Source organism: Gallus gallus, chromosome Z (assembly GCF_016699485.2).
Source record: "Gallus gallus isolate bGalGal1 chromosome Z, bGalGal1.mat.broiler.GRCg7b, whole genome shotgun sequence".
NCBI lineage: Eukaryota > Metazoa > Chordata > Aves > Galliformes > Phasianidae > Gallus > Gallus gallus.
Window position 1 is genome coordinate 10882178 of NC_052572.1, and position 20526 is coordinate 10902703.

Consider the following 20526-nt stretch of genomic DNA (forward strand, 5'->3'; position numbering starts at 1 on the left):
TATAATTTCTGCTATATTTCGCTTTGTCCCCAGCACTTGATGATGAGAGAAGTCCTGAGAACAGAGGTTAAGGGAGGTGGTGCTGCCTTTTGTCCTGCTCCCACTACACAGTGCACCTCACCTGTTAGGAGCTAATGCAGCAAAAATTAATCTGCCATCCAGTTGGTACAGCCACACCACAGTTTTGACTCTTGGCATTAGTGCTGTATGTTACTAAAAGGCTTAATTTTAGCATGAGATACAAAACATCTGGGTGGCTCCTACTGCCTCCTGTCCATACAGCAGCATCTTAATTAGTATTACGCTGCTAGGTTACAGCTAATAGCAAGCAAACTTTTATTTGTTGTCTGCACACAATGGAAAGCTGGACAGTGCATCTCTAAAAGGAAACTTCGGAGTAGGATAAAACAGAGAGGAGAGATTTAGGTTAGGAAGTAATGCGAGGGAAGGCAGTGCGTGAGCTCTAGAAAAGTGCTATAATGCCTTTGAACACTGGGGGGCAAGCAAGCATTCAGCCTTAGGGATGGAAAGAAGAACTCGATTCTCAGAAAGTCAGCAGGTCCGTTCCTTTTCTCCCTCGGAGCATTCTCGTCTTTGATGATAACTCCTTTCTAAAGCAGTCCTTCCCTCCAGCCCAACATCCCCCTTAATTCTGCAAATTGTTACATAAAGCAACACAAGGCAGTACCCTTTGGTTGGATGTTTCTACATGATGTGAAGTCATTACTTTAATGTACAGGCGAGAAAGTAGAAAAGGGGAAATACAATAATTTTCAAGGAAAAGCTTTATGAAATACAACTAACAAATACACCTTGAGTAACTAAACAGGCTGACATGAAACTGAAAAAGCATTAAAGAGAACTGAATTGTGAAATGCTTTTCAGAGTTTAATTTTGCACAAGTAGCTTCAAGCATTGCTTAAATGAATAAAGAAGGAACAGGTAGGGAATGAGAAATGAATGCTGGAAACGTACAGGGAAAAGGTTTGTACATAATGTTCATACAGCTTTATCGCAACAAAAATAATCTGAACACACTTTATCACAGATAATTCCACCTTCTTCCTGTATGAAGTAACTCATTTTTTAGTACAGAAATATCAAAAGTCATCATTGCCATACCTAGATGCACTGCTTTCTCCCTGTCTTTTGACATATTGCAGGGGCTGGTAACAAGTTGCAGGCACCAGTGCTGAAACTGTGAATTTTACCAAGCAAAGATATTAATGATTCATGACTGAGAACGTGTTGCCCATAAACCCCCTAATTTGCTAGTTTAGAAGTCAAAGAAATCTATTGAAATCACTGAGAAAAGATGAAAACTGGGGGAGAAAAAAAGAAACTGCGACATTACTAATACTGCAGGTACTCTATAAAGAGAATCAAAACTTTCTCTAACATTTCAGGTAAGTAACAAGCCAGTTTATTAAATGGGAATAAATGACAGGCACTGTTAAGAGAAAGAAGAGGGAAAGAGGTGGGAAGATAAGATGGCATATTTGTTTCCTGCTTCTTTTCATTAAACCACAACTAGCTCTGTTAAAGTGGGAGGGAGGAGGGATTGATTATTGCAAAACATCTGCATCTTCATCTGGGCACATCATTTGCCTAAACACAGCATAGATCTTTGTTTGATTTTATGCATACGGGAGCAGAACTACATGAGAAAGATCAGATGAGTCCCTTCTAACTTCAAAACTCACATTACTGCAATAAAAGCTGATATTAAATGCCATAACTGAATATACTGGTAATTCAAGTCCTGAACAAATACAGAAAGAGATTGAAAAGGTGGAAGCTCTTGAGTTAATAGCACCACAGTGAGGTTCTTCAGTGCCTGTAACATATTTCAAGTGCTGAAAGAAATACCTATGTTCTCCCTTCTCACAAATTAGCAACATTTTAGATTATTTTCAGTGACATCTCAAATGTATTTTTGGCTTTAGAATGAGCACCTTCATAAATCTTCAACTTTAAATACTGTTTTTCAAATTGCACTTTTTTTGTTGTTGCTTTCTTACTTTTTGACAAAGTCACCTGAAGATGGATGTTACCTTAAGTCTTAGAATCAAATATAGGAAGAATTTCAAAGAAAAGCTGAATTTATTATGTGGTCTGTTCTATAGATTGTAATTCATTTTAAAAGGAAAGATAATGAGAACGATGATATGGATGATTGAATAGTATTCTCTGAGCAGATTTGTAAACGAAAGCATTGATATATAAGTTAAATGACATCTCCGTTCTGTTCTCAGGTTCACAATTCTGATGTTGCTACAGATCTGTCACTCTGTGGATGTGAATCAATGCCAGCTTTCACTTCGTATAGGAGAGCAGAGATAGCAACAACTATTCGAATTTCAATGTTCTGGTTGCAGTAAGCCTCAGGGAAAAGATGTAAGTAAATGTTGCCAAGTTCTTTTCCCAGACCCATTCTAGAAATCAAGCGTAAGATAGTAACTCAACTACAGCTCTTGGAACATGGGCCTACATGCTGCTTTTGAGTCTGGTAGTCCTGGCCATCTCCATTCCCTGTTTTTAGACTTTCTCTTTCCTTAAAATGTCCTCCTTTGGGGAGATAGCACATCGATGGAATAATGATGGCAGTAAGTTAACTGAGATTAAAACCATCCTTCAATTTCTGTATTTCTCCTGTTTTTTGTTCTGGTTGTGCCCTTGTGCTCCCAGCGCCCACAAAATACCCACAGAATGTTTCAAGCATGGCTCCATGCCCCACTCTTGCAATCTCTTCTATTCCATGAGTATAACATGAAAGGGGTTAATGAAGAACCCCAAGGCAGAAAAAGCCATGAACCACAGATTCTTCACGAGGCAGGATGAAGAAGCTGTGAAGAAAAGCAAGGTCTGCCAGGAACGGAGCCCCGTCTGGGGCCTACAGTGGAAAAGCAACCACCAAGAAAATGCAGCTGAGGCTTCCACAGGGTTGTTATTATATACATAATATGTAAGTATATATATCATATATATAATTTTTATAAGTTTATGCAAGAGAAATTGTCTTTTTTTTCCTGAGAATAAATGGCTCGCCACAGTTTTGAAAACAAAAACAAGGCCAAAGTTGGTGCACCTGTGCAAAGGCTTCTCTCCCTCACATCCAGCCATTTGTGTGTAGTGGTGCCTGTTTACACCATGTGTCCCTACTCTAAGAGCTGATCAGCTCTGAGACGATGGTGTTGATCATACATGTGCAACATGTGATTAAAAGCAAACAAAAAAAAATCCTAGCTAGCAATAATTTTTCTCTGTATTGCTATTCATTAACGATATTGCATTAGTGGACTCCTTCACGAGGAGTAGCAAATGGGTATGACATTCTCCAGAACAGAGGAAATGCAGCATAAATATAGCATACCGTTTTCACAGACACAGGACTTAGAATTTTCATAGGAATGAAGCTCAGTACTCAATTAAATACAAATAAGAAGACTTCAGGATTTATGGTAGAAGTTAGAGGTATCTCTGTACATAATTCATGATAGACTTTGCAGAATTCATTTAATTTACAGTAGCCTGTAAAGAACTAAAATAAATCAGTCTAAGCTATATGCACGCATGGAAAATAGAGAAATACGGTAAGTTAAATACTGTAATATTCAATGTCAAGATTTGAGTGGTGTACCACCATGAATGTAACTTTTTTTTTGGCCAAGTCTATTTTTTCATTTATAAATGAAGTCATGAGGGTAGAGTTTTAAGAGTGAAGGAATGGCAGTTGTTTCCTGTAGATCGATTGTTCAGGTGTCTAAACAAAGATCCACAGAGCAGCCTTAGGCAGACTTTCATGACAAGCTCAGTCAGTGCTGTCATTTCAATTATACACATACAGCAGGATACAATAGAACAACTACTCTACAGATATACTTTTAAGCAAAAAGTTTCTATTTTTATTACACTCCAGCCACCTTTCATACCCAAACAGGATTTCATGGCAGCAGGGAGGTAACTTATCCCCTTTAACAATAGCATGAGGGCTGCTTCAAAAGTAATGCTTTCTATTTTACGGTATTGGCTCACAGTGTCAGAGGTGGGTGCTGGTGCCATGGCAGCAGAGGCTGAATCTTCCCACCAATATTCTGCTACATCCAGTTGCTTTGCAACAGATGGCAGCAGAGGGGCAGTTTGACAAAATGGCATCTGACATGGAAGTGCAGATGAAGCGAAGGTGTGTGACTGAATTCTTTTGTGTGAAAAAACATGTCACCCACTGACATTCATCAACACTTGCTGAATGTTTGTGGAGATCAAACAGTGGATATTGGCGTGGTGGTGGGAGGTGCAACAGTGGGTCATCTCCACTGGTGAATGCAGGCCTTCTTTCATCACTGGCAAAAATACATAGGCAGTGGTGGCATTTTGCAGATGAGAATTTGCTCTATCGAAAAGTATTACTGTGCTCTTTGAATCTGTTGCTGCTTTCATGGAAATAAATAGGAGGTATTACTTTTGGAGTGACCTACATACTAACCATACAACATGATGGCACGTGACCTCTGACACCTGCTTGATGCTCCTGCAGCTTTAGGCCATCAAAAATAATATCCCCAAAATTAAGATAACAGAAAAATGAGAAGGAAAAAAAAAAAGTTTAACCCTAGCGCTGTTCATTACTCCTTCAATTCATCACATACTTCATCTATTCACTTCCACAAACTGATAATGAGTTTCACAATGACTCCTCATGTAGGACATCAAGACACCACAGGCAGATGTGTCTTCAAGTGTAATAGCGTGTTCATGCACTGAGGTCAGCAGGAAGGCAGTAATAAAGCAGTCAGAAAGGAGAAGCTTTCTAGCTGAGGCATTAGGCAACCAATTTCACCAAGTCTTCACTTTGTGGTTAAGTGATGCTCTGTAATTGCAGCTGCTCCAAGCAGGTTAAGAGGGGAGGGTGTACCAGCAGTATCAGCGTGGCAACAGCACCAGTGCTGCTGATCTTCTGGGGCTACGTCTTCCAACTGTTTCACACAGTCTTACCCCACATATCGAACACAGAAAGCAACAAAGCAGCAGCCAATCAGTGCCACCATTGATGCTGAAATCACAGTGACCGCACTGCCAGCAACACTGACCAAGAGCCCTAGGCCCACACCGAGAATGATCTGTGCCAGCTGGACCATGCAGGTGAGAGCAGCACAGTCAATGCCCTTTCCTCTCCCATGCTCTGTGCCTTGTTCCTTCTGCTGCAGATTCAGGTCCTGGAAATAAGCACAAAACAAGAGCCAGAGGACTTAGAAATGGCCCATATGCTGAATCCCTCATGCCATGACATCCAGATGCAGCAGAACAGGCCAATAGCTTCTCTGCTTCCTTTCTGGTTTTAGTGTCTGTCCCACAGAGGTTACAAAATTCAGAGACTGTTCAAGTGATGATGAGTTTTCCAAATTGTCCTGTTTCCCCCACCAGCAACTTTTCCTCTAACCCTTCTCTCAAGGAATGAACTGAAACTTGATCAGAAAAAAACAACTGTTTCCCTGAAGTTCAGCTCTACTGGAGCTCTGGCAAACTAAAATAAGAAGAAAATTTCACAGGACAGGACACCTCATCAAGGATATTTTAACTCCAACTCTTACACGGCTGAATCACAGAATCACCTAGGAGTAATGGACTGGAAAAGGAATGGAAAAGACCTTCAAGGTCAAGTCCAATCATACGGGGAGCCTCAGGGGGTTACTGAATCATACTACGTCCCACACATATTAAGATAATAATTTGTTCTAATGGATCCATGTGATCTGAAGTTATACTAAATGCTGTGAAGTTATGTCTCAGAGCATATAAAGGAGTTCATTATTAAAATCTAAATGTGATGTTTTTATTGCTAAAAAAAACCCCTTAAAACGAATGAAGAGACAAATTCCTCTACATGCAAAATACCATCGTTAATGATTTAAATTAAAATTACATATATATTTGAGTAAAAGCCTTCTTTTATGGTATATGAGCATATCATATACATGTTGGAGAACACTGAATCAGGTTGTTTAGAGTAGCGAGTCTCCAACCAGGAAGATCTTCAAAACTGGACTGGACAAGACCACGGGCAACCTGCTCACAGTGACATTACTTGCACAGAGGTATTGGACCAGATGATCTCTGGGAGTTCCTCACAGACTCAGGTCTAATTTTGTGAATTCTTTCCACGGGGACCTATTCTGTTTCACAATATAATTACACGATGGTAATTAAATGTTTATTGTTCTTGCTGCTGTTTGGAGAGGTTTGCATTGTAACAGACAGAAAGTTTCCATGCTGTATGCTAGCTGAGCTGCTCTCTCCCAGTATCCAAATGCTCTTGACTGTGATAAGGATGCTTTTTGCAACACCTGTTACACTGCCTTTGAGCTTTTACTGCTGAAAAGCAGCAGAAACCAATAATGGCTTGCTAATCCAGCAGGGCTGAAAATGAATTATGGTCCTAGGGAATGGCAGCATGGAACAGGAATTGAAATAGCAGCAATTTAAAACCCAGCACATGATTTGGGTAGATTGTATACTAAGGAAAGATGTCTGTTCTTTGTTCTAAAATAATGCAGAGTTTTCAATTCGAGACACAATTTTTTCTTAAATTATATTTTGTTGGGCTGTGCCCAGCATTCCTATGTGTCAGTTGTTCCAACCACAATAATATGAATGTGTAAGTGGATGCAATTTTGCACTTGATGTTTCCTTTTCTATCATACTTCTTCCATCATCTCGTACATTGCAGGAGGTTTAAGACAAACCTAATTCTGTCAATGTCAGATCTAACATATGATTGTCATTTATCAAATGGCATGGCCATTTGCCAAGTGCTCTTATAAATGACATTTGAAGATATTAGCTTATTATATTTTAAGTCCATGAATGCTTCAGCATATTTTATTTCACTTTTGTTTTGGAACAGGTCTGATTCAGAACTGGGCTGTAATTTTGCCTTTACTTCCTCTCTCTGATTTGGTTATCTCAAGGTCAGGATTGTGATCTCATCCTAAACTGGGTTCAACCCATGCACTTTGTAAAATCTTTCTGAAATTCTACATCATAATTGTTCCTTATTGGAAAGAACAGATATTAACTGAAAAAAAAATGATTAAGCAGATCTATGAAATATTAAATTGCTTGAGAAGTCCTTGCAGGATTCTTTGATTAATTTAGAGATTTCTTGTGTTCATCATTCAGATGGTCATGTTGAGAAATCATACAGAATAGCAGGACGTACTCTCAAGGGCTTAATTTAGTCCCGGTTCAACTATATTTCTTATAGCTGGTTTGAACTATCTTTTGTTGCATTTCAACTTTTGCTTTGTTCATTTCTTCAAATGTCACTGGACACAATGAGAGCTTTTCCGTAGCTCTTTCAATTCCCCTCTATCCTGCTTGTTTCCAACTTTCTTATAACTTGCTAGAATGTTTCCATTAAAGACCACAAGGCTTCACAAGATATTAAGGTCCAGCCGAGCCTAGCAACACGACATAAAGGACTCAGGATTTTCCAGATTCCCTTTGCAAACAGAATGTGAAGGACCAAAAAGAACGCCAGAAGAATGAGAACATGGAATACAACTTACTACAGAACCACATAGAACTCTTTGTACTTGAATTGCATATGTTTATCAGATAAAAGGTTTTTGTAACACTTTGCAGTAAGCTGAAGCTTCTGATAGCCTTCACAGGACGGTTATTAACCTCAGGGACACAGAAGTCAGCTCCTCAGCTAACACAAACAAGCTTATCTTCCCTGAAGTAACAGCAGCTGCTCAGACTGAACCCTAGCCCTCCCTTTGCTTTTAAATGGGATAAAAAACTCAGTGATTTAGATCTTATTCTTAGACAGGAAATCCTTGGAGGCAACACAGTTTGGCTGGACCTCTGTTAGCAGCTTACAGCCTGAACGCATACTGCAACTGGCCTTATCTCAGTTGTGATGATCATTCTTTTGTCTCTATGGAGACTCCCTGGAGCTGGGATCTTAGCTGGGGGCTGTCATCTAGCTTCAACACAGCTCATCATATCAGTGTTGTTTAATAAAGGCTTGAAGATCTCTATTAACAGAAACTTTCTGTTCATAACACATCACCATAAATAGTTTGAAATTTATAATTTAAAACCCGTTCACCCCTTCTACCCAATGTTCAGCTAAAACAGACTACACAGATTCAGACAGACACAAATTTACCCTTCCTTAGACTTTCAACTTACCTCTTCTTCTTTGTGATACTCTGCAATGAGTTGGAAAGGCACTGTGTACAGAGTGCTGGACATGACTCCAAAAAGCGAACATAGAACCAAGGTGGAATAGACATTGGGAAACAAGCCAATCAACCCAGTGCCTAATCCAAAAAGTAGGTATCCAATGAAATAAAGTCCCTTTAATCCTATGTATGGCAGAAGGACTTTCTGCAGGTCTGTGGAAAGAAACAGGGATTGCTGTCAAGAGTTAAACAGAACAAGCAACATTTCATCAGGGAATTCATTCAGGAGTTTTATTTTGTAAGATGCAGTGAAGGGGAAAGTCTTACTGATTTTGAAAGTTGCTTCAAATTACTTGTGATTACAAATTTGGTGCAGAATGCTTCTTTCTGATACTCTTACTCTGGCATAACCAAGCTCAGAGAAGCAGCTAATAGCCATTCTGGAAGGACTGCCCCCATGGACAACTTCAGCCATTTCCGCTGTTTGATTACAGTAAAAACATTTGGCATCAACCTCTGTCTGAGCTGAGAGAGGTGCTACATAAATGCCTGCAGTTGAGCTCCAAAGGGGATTTCCCTCAAGCTTTTTAGATGCTCAATTCGACTCCCATAACACTACTAATACGAGTTTTTGGATTGTAAGTATTTTTTTTAATCCTGACTAAGAGCTATGGTAAGATTTATCTAGGAAACTTGCTAGTACATTTACACACAATTTTGGAGAACAAGGCTCGTGTTTTTGGAAAGGACTTCTATGTAATCACGAAAAAGTTTATTTGTGAGGAATGCAGATGGCAAGAGGCCATCAGAAGGGCCTTTGCAAACCTGTAACTACAGGACTGCTAGGTTAAAAAGCATCTCAGAATGATGCCCACAGCATCCATTTTACTCCAGCTTTTGGCTTTAGAATGATTTTCAGTGCTTAGGGTCAACTCACATGCAGGACAATGCCTTTCTCCCAGAGCAACCCCTTTTCATGTGATCCAGGCAAGAACTGCTCATGTTAAGATACAGGTTTCTAACACTGCTGAGAATGTAATACTTGTTAAAATTTTCTTGTGGGGAAAAACCAAAAAGTTTCAAAACAGCGTTGGAGAACATTCTTGAATACTTACAAGAATAGGCTGAGGATGCAATCGCATTGATGCACAGCCCCCAGCATCCAACCTCCACTCCTCTTCTGTAGGTATGGTATAGTGTGGAGTTATGAGAAGCATAAGGACTGCCCTGGTACACAACCTAAAGGGACCACAACAATCACAAAAGGCAAGGAATTATTATGCATATGTAATATCTCCTGCACAGAAAGACAGGCTAGCACCCAGAAAATCTTTCAAACAGTGTCCTCATCACCTGTGTGTTGTACTCTGTATTTCACAACCATTTCTTCCAGACTCTCAAATACCAGGCTTATCCTCATTTCTTGCCCTTTAATTTTCCTGGGCTAGCTACTCTACACAGACTCATCTGCTCTTTTTCCTTTGGGTGTTTCTCATTTCTCATTCTCCTTCTCCCTTCACTTCTGCCTTCTTGCTTAATCTGCCTTCTCCTAACATAGTTGCAATGATGTTTTTTTCAGGCCTACCCCCACACACTCAATTTTTTCCACTCAGTCAATCCCTTATTTGGCCCCTTATCCAGGCAAGCAAAATTCTTTCTTCTATTTCTTTTTTCTTTAGTTGTTCATATACACCGAAGAAAACAAAAACTAGCTCTCATTTCTTCTACAGAGACAGAAAAAAAAACAAAACACTAAGGTAAGGAAATAAGGAATACTGGGTGGGAGCCAGAGTCATGTCTTCAGGTTTATAACCATATCTTCATTTGGTTTTGGTGGAGGAGGAAATGCTATGAGGAAAGAAAGGCAAGAGCATTTTACACTTTTACCTGCCCCATGAAATCCGTGAAGAAGAGCATGTTGGACATGAAAGCCATCCATCCAAAGAGGTGGCTCACACACAGACAGCGATAATGGGATGGCATGCTTAAAAGAGTCTTCAAGAGTGACTTAAGTGTCATCCGCCTTTGAGCCTAAAAGCAAATATTTAACAATAATATTGCATTATTGCTCTTATAAATAAAATTCTAACAGCAAGTGGAGAAGGCCTCGGCATCTTTTCATGCTAAAATTCCAAAGTTATTTTGTTTTTGCTAGAATGGGTTGGTTGGGTGCTAAACATCCTTCACTACATACTTGATTTGTAGAATTGTTGCCTAATAAAGTTATCTGAAAGATAACAGGGACTCTCCAAGAGCTGGGGTACATCAGTAATGTCGTAGTGGTAATTCCTGCTATAACAGTCCTTAGGATTATTATTTATGGGTACAACCAGGGAAAAATCTCTGCCAAAACAGATTCAGTGGAGTTCCAAAAAACAAACCAAAATAAACCAATAAGCACCAAAAGAACTCCTTCCTGGGGACAATTAGCTTACCATTGCAGATTTAAAGCTGCCATAGAATAAATGAAACTCAAAAATATTTACTCAGAAATAAAATATATCATTTGTAGAATACTGCATTTTTTATAATTTGTTTCCATTCCCTATTAAATTTTGTGTTCCACCTTCTTTGGTATACAATCACTATGAAATTTTCACCATGGACTGTATCCTCCCTCACAAAGCAGTGAGAGACAGTGATTCGTAGCAGGAGAAGAAGTATCACCCAAAACAGGAGGTGCAGCAAAAGCCTTACTGGGTCCAGTACTTGAACATCCCCGATCTTGTGGGAGAAACAACTCATATCAAAATCAAAAGATAATGGGCATGGGTTAAAAAAAAAAGTCTCATTGACAGGGAAAAAAAATTCTGACCATCTTCAATGTTCTGCTTGATTTCCTTCTTCTCATCTGGACTTTATGCTCAAAACCTCAGTCTCCTTTTCAGCCACATTCATCAGTGTCATAGTTTCAGCTGGGATGGAATTGTTTTTGTCAGAGTGTCTGATATGATGCTGTTTTGGCTTTAGGAGAAGAACAATGTTGATATAACATGCAACGTTTATAGTTGCTGCCAAGCAGCGTTGTACAGAGCAAAGGCCATTCACAGCAAAGGGCCTGAGGAGATGGGAAGGAGAGAATTAGGACAGCTGACTTAAACTGGCCAGAGGGGTATTCCATACCATATGACATCGAGTGGATGAGGGAGCTGGAGAGCTTGTCTCACTCTCTTGCACTGGCAGGGGGCTAGCTGGGCATCAGCTGGGAGGTGGTGAGAAGTTGCTTGTGTATGAGTTGCTGTATACATTCATATACATATTTATATTTGTCATCATTATTATCCTTTTCATTTTCTCTATCTTAGTAAATAGTTTTAACTCAACTCATGAGTTCTGCTACGTTGTCTTTCCTTTTGATTCTCTCCCCCATCCCACTGGGAAGGGATGGAGTGAGCAGACGACTGTGTGGTGCTCAGCCATCTGCTGGGTTAAACCACAACGATCAGATCACTGCTATCACTTGATTTTTCTCAGTACATCATTGCTTTCCTTCAGTGTTCTAGTTACTTTTCACAGCTCTGCCTTCTTCTGAACTAGGCTATGCTTCAAGCTGCTCTACGAAAAATCACCACATATGAAGTTAGAAAATACTTTACTCCACTGAGAGGAGTTTAATCCTCATAGGAATGCCAAAATTCATGTTGCTGACTTCTACCTTGAACTCCATACTATGTAAAACCCTTGGAATTTCTCTTGGCATCACCGTCTCTTTTAAGGGTGTTTTAAACAGGGAAAATGATCAATTCTACTAAAGTTTTACAAAATAAAAAAAACAATCTCATACTGACTCATCAGTATTATTTCGAGGATAATTACTATTTTTTTACTTAGCTTATATAATTTATTCAACTCTTCCACGAATTTATTTAAAATAGCCTTTCTAATTGCAGTATTAAGATAATGTCAGGGAACTACAAAGAACACTGCTGTAATTACAAATGATAATTTGACATCTAGAGAGGAGTGCTTTCTCTCTTTGTGGATGTTTTAGAAAGTGGAAATGGAGACTAGTGTTTAATGCATGCATTCAATACTTAACAGTAAATACATTCTAGTCTGTTATTTTTAAATGAAGTTCTGAAGTCTGTCTGTGTTTAAGTGGTTTATCCTTCAAAAGTTCACAATATCCAACCCATTTCCCTATGAAATCATCACAACTTAAAGCCCAAGATGATTCTTACAGATAGAGAGGAAGCCATAGTACAGGTTTTACAGCAGATCCTCAGTGACTTTGCACCAAACCAAATAACAAAAGTAGAATAACTTTGGATTTCTATTCGTACTGTAAAAGATCAAATCTCATTAATAACCATGGAAGCTATTAGCATGCAAGAGCATACTCCTTAATTTAGAAGAAATAGGGCCACGATGCCTGCAGTGAAAAAAAAGAGGCAGAAAAACAGGAAACCAAACCATTTCTTCAAGGAAGCAATTATAGTAATGAATGAACTTGGAAAGCATGTGCCACAAGAGACAGAACATTTTGGTGGTGAGGGCATCTAGGATCTATCCAAGCATGGATCAAAGGAACATGAGACAGATCAAAGCTCAGCAAACCTCTGACAGGCTGTCCAACTGAAAACCTAGAAAGGATGGCAATTGCACAAGCTGGCCCTCAGTGAACACCAGAGCTATACCTTGGGTGTCAGATGTTACTGATTCACTGGGATTGTTGCCAAGCCAGAGGCTATACACCCCCTGCTTCCCTGGCTTCCTGCAAGGAATGCTCTCCGCAGGGGAAATGACTCTTCTCATTCACTTTCCCTTCTTTCAAAGCCCATGCTAGCCAATCAGTGCAACCAAGCATCTCCAACAAGTCAGAGGACACTCAGAGTGAACAGTGCTGATGAAAGTTACTGCGTCCCAAGCCGGGTGGGCAAACAGGAAGCACACTGCAGCGTGGCAACCATACTCTGCTAACAAACTGTTGCTTTGTTTATGCATCTGGTATTCTCATCAGTCAGTGTTCATCTTTTATTCTAGCTTTTTGTAGTGGCTGGTGTGATGATATTCTTGTTTGGTTTAGAAATAACCAATACTATTAGAATACAAATGATAACTAGCAAAAGACAATAAATCAATTATGATAGCTTAAACTTAGTTTAGGTTTCCATCATATCTAACTTAACCACGTGAGCATTCTTGGTCATTTTTAACTGATTTCCCAAGACTTGTATCCACGATATATATTCAATAATGCTAAGAAATAAGAAGTGAAGTTAAAGGAACAGGTGATTGTTCCATTATTCATTGCCTCACCTGGATCCAGACATATGTATTAGCCTTTGCATGAGTAGGATACCATGAAAGTGCAGAGAGGATTCCTGTTGATGACTTCTAGTGGTGAAAACCACTATCTGTTCATAAGACTGTTCTACACATACCTCTCCAGATATTTTTCAGATAGATTCACCTTTTCCCAGCTGCCTTAGATTGCAGCAATCTCTCATAAGATCAAAGAATAAACAAAACACCACTGAAGTACACTTACTTGAAGTACAAGTTCCTCTCTCCCATCTCATAGTTATGCCAAAGGCAGAGCCACAGCAACACTTCAAAATAAAATTAAAGCCCCAGAAGTGATGTAGTATCGTTTAAGCAATTTCAGACAAATCGGTATCATCAATAAATCCTTAGTGAAGCTCTGAGTGGTAGCCAATGGACCATAGAATGAGCACTTTCATGTACTACATGTATTAGTGTGTTGATTTCAATGGGACTTACAGACTTATATCAAATATTAATGGTCTGTAGCTCGTGTCCACAATGTGATGTTAATTCTACAAGGACTAACAGAGAAAATAGATTCTCTTTGCAAAATTCAGATGCATAGGATATGAAGAAACTGACACAGAGTAGAAAACCGCATTTGGCTCTCCCTCAACCCTGCCAAAGCATCAAGATAAGTCTGTTTCTATCCCACTTGCTGGAAATACTTCGTAAATAACCAAAGAGAAAAGAAAGACTTTGATCTGACCCTTTATCCAGGTCAGAAGAATAAAGAATCCAGAGGGATTATTTTTCTCAATATGTGTGTGAAAGGACTCTATTTCAATTAGCCCGCAATAGCTAATTAAAAGGCTATTGATAGTCTTCAATTATGAAATGATACAGATTATAAAATCATCTCTGTTCTTACCTCTGAACACGATGCATCAGTACCTTTCTTTGTCTTACTCGTAGCATTTAAGTCAGTACATGACGAGTATCCATTCTTGATTTCCTCTATGGATCTGTACTTATAGGGCTCGGTCACTTCCAACAAGAGCTTTGTCTCTTTGTTGCCATATCTGAGTGGGACTTCAGGAATACTGCGTAGATGTACAATAAGGCAGATGAGGAAAACCAAGGCTGACAAGAGGAAAATCACCTGGAATTCTGACGTCAAGGAATATCCTAGTACAGTTTCACCCCAGTCCACAGCACCTGTCAGGTAGCCCAGTGCTCCTCCTAAGCCTACAGGGGGGAAAAAAGGGGGGAAAAAAATCTACTGGCATTTATAAAATCAGTGAACAGTATACAACCCTCTCATTGTGTGGTTCCCTCTAGAAATGACTGAATAATCACTCCTCAGATATCAGGATATTCACTCCTCAGGTACCAGCATACACAAGAAGAATCAAAAGAAATTGGAACTCAGAGCTAATCACGCATACAAGCAGTTATCAAAATACGAAACAAGATATCCTCAGGTCTGGCAAGAGCTGTGGAGGAGCTCTCAAAAAAGATCTCAATGTATAGCAACATGGGACTTCATCTCTTTTCCAGCAAATACTCTGCATAACTCAGAAACACTCCCTTAAGGCTGTCTTTTCTCTGAAACAGTGAATAATATGAAACAAAACTCTACTGGAATATGCTTTTTAAAACTCCGTGGAACAAACAATTTTTCTATTATATCAAGCAGAGTTTGTAAACTGCACCTTAGGTAGCTGACTCCAGACAGAAATACTGCTTCCACGTGACTTATCTTTTAGAAAGGGAATAAAAGTAAAAACAGAGCTTTGTAATCACTGAAATCCAAGTATCTTTCCACTAGGAGAGACGTCTGTATGTCTCAGAGTTAATAAAAGAAGAATTCACCCTATATTATTTATTTATTTTCGAACAATTTCTTCCTTTGCTGTCAGTGCACACTGTTTGAGAAGCACAAGGAAGCACACACTGCTGCATACAGCTCATGGCTCTGGTAGAGAAAGCATTTGCACAGCCCTCCCTAGTACCCAGGTGGCTCGGCAGGATGGAGAAGTGGCCCAGCACAGAGCATCTGAAGGATTTAGAAGTATTTCTACCCTTCTGCTTAGGAGACTGAAGACGACGTGTGGTGGAACCACGCTGTGCAACAAAAAGAAATAGAAATAACAAGACTTACATTTGCCTCACCTAAAGACCATGGTATTATAATTCCATTCTGGATTTTCTGTACCTATTTTCCTCTTATGTGTGATCACAGCCCTCCTTTGATATGTCTTACTGAATCCTACAGGGCCTGTATCACTGCTTGTTTTAATGAAGAAAAATTAAGCTGTTAATATCTTCTGGAAGAAAACCTACATTCACTGTTTGCACAGCAGCTCATGTTTGATGCTTGAGGTCTTTTTTGCTTACTGTTTTGACTAAAAGTAATCATGGCATTGGAATGCACAGCCTGCAAGTTGTGTCAGATATGTACCGTGTATCTTCTTCTTGTCTCAGTGGTCCTAAGTGTTATAACAACAATCCACCCAGTTTCACGTTTAGACTTTAAACACAGAGAAGACAAAATGAAGAGCAAAGTCTTGAGGATGTTTAATTTAAAAAGAAGGAATTAAATAGTGGAAAAGTGATAACTCAATACACAAAACAGAAGGTGGAAAAATGGGGAAGGAAGGATGCTTTTGGTGTCTGAAAGGCATAGAAAAAGGAGTAACAAATGTCAGAAATGTAGAAGACGGATATATAATTAAATTTTAGGGAATGCAATTTAAAAGCAAGACCAGTGGAATGCTGGAACAGGCTTCTCTGAGAGGGCTGCAGGACCACTGTCAAGGGCAGACTTGGAAACTAGAACCATGTAGATGTGGCACTGAGGGAAATGGTTAGTGGGCATGGTGTGGGTGGATTGATGGTTGGACCAAATGGCCTTAATGGTCTTTTCCAAACTTAATGTTTCTATAATTCTATGACTTCAGGAATGGGATGGGCAATAACCTATTCAGAAGGGTTTAGGCAAGGATGGCCTTGCTACAGAAAGCATGTGGTGTTGGTCCAAATAACATGGAGAAATCTATCTGTCTTATCTAATGCAATTCAGCCAACATCCCCTTTTACAGCTTGCCATACAAATGAATCAGTTCAATCCATAGCTCCAAATATGGAAATCAAAACTTTTTAATAGGAAGAACAGGAAGCAGAGTTCTGCTGCAGACAGGAATATACTTAGCGACTTGCTCCTCATCCTGTCCAGACAAGTGATCAGAAAAATTTGTGTCTGTTTCTAAAGCTAAAACTCATTTCAACCCCCACATGGCTTTCAGGTTCCCCTAGAATCTGTGCCCAGGTTCCAGGATGCAGCTATTTCAAATATCCAAAATCTGCCCACTGTCAATACTACTATGCACCACTGCCAGTACTACTGTGCTGTACTAGATGTGTGAGGGATGGCTGAGGGCCCTGGCTGTGCTGGGCCCAGAGCAGAGGATCTGAGTGAAGGCCTCATGGCGGCTGCAGCTCCTTGCAGGGAGCGGAGGGCAGCACTGATCACTGCCACAGAGCCTATGTGCTTCTGTTCTTGCTACAGCTCAGCTGCCACAAAAATCTGCATCAGCACAGGCTGCATGACTTCTAATCTTGTCTGGTTTTTGTCCACTGCTGTCACAGTGACTGGTCCCGGGCACAGCTGGGAGCTCTTTCTGAGTCACGTAACAGGTACTCAGCTTTATGTGCATTCCTTGTGCGTTCTCTCAGTGCAGGACAAAGCCTTCTGTTTTGTGTGAGCTTTTTCCCTCTGTAACTCAGCAACCTTACAAACGTCTAAAGGCAACCAATGAAGCTCGAGCCAGATCTTATTCTGTGGAAGTTGTGAAGCTATGAATGTTACACAGAACTTCTATTTCTATACTGGAAGGCAACAGAAGTTGGACCACCACTGAAGAACAGGTGCCAGCTGCACTGCTGCATACTTGCTCTGTCATGAGCTGAGTAAGAGTTATTTATTTGTAAGTGCTATGGCAAGAAAACAAGTTACTTCCCCTAACTTTGGCTTCATCGAAACTTGAAGATCAGAATAAACTGAATAAATGCTACTTTATTTTTAAAGTAGTTAATTTTTCTTAATTGAGCCATGGCTATTTTGCTGTAGATGCTTAGGCCTGCAGCCTCCTGCAGCAGAGCTCTTGCAGCAGCAACCACAAGCTGCAGTTCTCTTAGCAGTGAAAACCGAGCAGCAACAGACCCGTGACTGAAGCACAGAATCAGATGATCAGTTCATTCAAGATTAGTACACGGTGATTACAAAATCCATGCAATTTCCTTCCCCTCCCTCCAAGCAGGAAGGAAAAGAAGGGATATGAGTACCTGTAAACAGGGCATGATAATGCAGACCCTTCTCTTTATCTTCATGAGAGCAGACGTCAAATAAATATGCTTTGATGGGGCCATCAATAAAGTCAGCTGCAAAATCAAAAAGCACTACTCCCAGCATGGTAATGACTATTGCCCATGTCCGTTGCTTCTCTCTCTCACCGATGAAAGCTACAAAACCAAAAAGACTCTCATTGTGACAGCAATAGTGCTATGTTTCGCAAAACCTCATTTTATCTTTCCAGAATCCTCCAAATCTAAGCAATGCTTAGTTATGCATGAGGGACCAGTGATACCAGATTGACATCTGAGAAGTGGGATAACTGGATTTTGAGACTGTGCAGCACTGAGCTGTGCTGGGTTCACTTTGAGCCCTAGGTCAGCAGAAGCTCTGAGTATCCCCAGCTCCACAGTCAAGAACATCATTCACCTTTTCTTACTCCTTTGCACTTCCACTGCATGCTCTGTGAGCCTAAAACACGTGTTGTTTGGAGTACATTTTTGTTCTATTCCATTTGTCCCACCCTTCTACAATTTTAGGCAATCAGGATTGGCCTAACATCTCTTCCTGGCTAAACAATTACAAATACATGCAACAGCAATGACATCCAGGAACAGAGAATAAATCAATCTGTGAAAACACATTCCTGAGGATGAGGCACCAGTCACAACTACAGCAACAATTTTCCAACAAGTCTTTGAGAAGTTACATCTCAAGCTGAACTAGAACAGTGCCTAGGGATGTCAGTCTTATTGGATTTGCACATTCCAGGTGCATCGTTTCCATGGAGTTGTGAATTCTATTATTCATCAGCATGACACATGCCTGAGCCAAGCCAGTCCTGCAACAACTTAAGATAAATGTTTTGAATGTCAGCTCATGTAAAATAGGAACTAACACTGATTCAGTTAGGGTGTGTACTACATCACATCAGCAACATCAATCATTTTACTCAAGGCAAATTTTAGTTATCAAATACACCTCTGGGCCTAAGCAGTGCTTTATTGTACCAACTGATCAGGCAGCCAGGTCAACATGTAATACTGCAATCACATGCATGAACTACTGAACACAGTGTACATGATACATATCACACAGCATTAGGATTGAACATAAATAGACTGCAGTGTTCCTAAGCTCCTTCAGTGCAGCTCAGTAGCGTGATCCCCAATTTTAACACCCAATTTTAACAGGGAAAAAAAAAGAACCCCATCCTTCTTTCCAATTCAAAGCAGTAGGATGAGTTTTGTCTGTCAGTACAGCGCGTTCCCCTCGCTTACCTGAGATCATCTCGTCCCCATTGAGGTACAAAGCCATTCCTACCAGCATTATGATGCCCAGACCCAGAATGTAAGGTCGCCTCCTGCCCCAGCTACAGGCGCAGTGATCACTGGCAGAACCTACCACGGGCTGCAGCACGAAGCCCAGGATGGGGCTGATGAGCCACACCAGGCTGTACAGGCTCTTGGGCAGCCCTACACTGAGCAGCACTGGCGTGACAAAGGCAGCCTCCACAGCATAGCAGAACTCCCTCCCGAACATCGCCATGCTGTGCATGATCAGCCTTCCCGTTGCTTGCTGCTTGCGCACCAGCGCTCCAGTCCTTGCCGTGGAGGGCTGCGCAGCCTTCTCCTTCCCTCCTGTGCTGTCCATGTCTGCCTTGGCCACCTCAGAAGGGGGTGGAGGAGACTCCTGGAAGTGCTGTTCCGTTAGGGTCATTGCTCTGGCTACGCGCAGTGCTCGGACAAGTCAGTGCTGCCTGGTTTGGCTGTCATGGAGCCCTGATCATATGCCGGGTGTAATTGCTCTGTTCTGGGGGAGGGACTCGCATACTTTCATGGCTCTGCGATCACAAGTTATGAAGGAAGGGGGCGGGGAAGCCTGTGTTAACATTAGCAGTTCTGCGCTCTGGGGCGTCTGCAGAGCTCCCAACTATCCCAGACTAAAGCATTACTGTTGCAGCACAAAACACGCCTACAACATACATCACATGGGAGAGGTGCAGGATTAGCCTGACACAAAGCCAGTCATTCGGCTTGCTGCTGCAAGACAATGGTGACACCAACAATTAGGAAACCTCATCTTTTCATTCAGCAAGAGTGCTGGCCTGCTGCAGGCAGGGAAGCAAAAAGGCAAACATCCAGGAAAGAATTTCAACAAACTTGAAGAAGTAGACCTAACTGTTGTTCTAGAGTGTCAGTAACAGATAAAAAGCTTGATAGAAATCTGTCAAACTGCCACTGGTGAATATTTTTTATATGTCCTGTGCCACTCTCAGTTCAACTGATTATTTTGTTCATTTCTGAAAAACAAAGTGTAAGGTGATCACTTAGGGTCTTATTTTTTCTTTTCGGAAGTCTTAATGGGCACACATATATTTGGAAAGCAATCAGAAGGCTTTTAAAGAAATCTACAGTGACATACCAAAAATCCCACCCCTTCAGGTGACTCACCCGACTGAGGCAGCTGAAGTTAATGGCAGTTTTTCTAACAACACCATCAAAGTTTGGATCAAAACCTAAGTGTGCTGAGAATTATGCTTGGCTACATTTACTCCGCTCCAATACAATCAGATGAATATGACACTAAGCAAATTCTCAGACCTCAGTCTGGAGCAAGGAATTGGATTCGATGATCACTGTGATCTGTTCTAAGGATATTCTATGGCTCTGTGATAATGCAATGGTATATAATATTCTAATTCATCAAACTGATTATAAATGGAAAACTTAAAATGCTTCTAGTAATTCTTAATTAATCTGTCGATGTCTA

At 40.5% G+C, this 20526-nt stretch overlaps 1 protein-coding gene across 1 annotated transcript; it reads right to left on the minus strand.

The window, feature by feature from the left end:
• Positions 1 to 695: 695 nt before the first annotated feature.
• SLC45A2 (solute carrier family 45 member 2) lies at positions 696 to 19571 on the minus strand. The gene is made up of 7 exons (NM_001083364.3): positions 19035 to 19571; positions 17748 to 17924; positions 14332 to 14648; positions 10080 to 10223; positions 9308 to 9431; positions 8200 to 8405; positions 696 to 5216 (listed from the first exon to the last, which is right to left on the minus strand). Exons 1-7 carry the CDS (start codon positions 19471 to 19473, stop codon positions 4992 to 4994), a joined length of 1632 nt encoding a protein of 543 aa, NP_001076833.3. The 5' UTR covers positions 19474 to 19571; the 3' UTR covers positions 696 to 4991.
• Positions 19572 to 20526: the final 955 nt, after the last annotated feature.

Coding starts and splice junctions, on each gene's coding strand:
- SLC45A2 (NM_001083364.3), bottom strand. CDS start 19,473: ATGACCCTAACGGAACAGCACTTCCAGGAGTCTCCTCCACCCCCTTCT. Junction 14,649..17,747: donor TTATCATGCCCTGTTTACAG/GTACTCATATCC, acceptor TCCCCCCTGTAG/GCTTAGGAGGAGCACTGGGC. Junction 5,217..8,199: donor AGTATCACAAAGAAGAAGAG/GTAAGTTGAAAG, acceptor GCTTATTTCCAG/GACCTGAATCTGCAGCAGAA.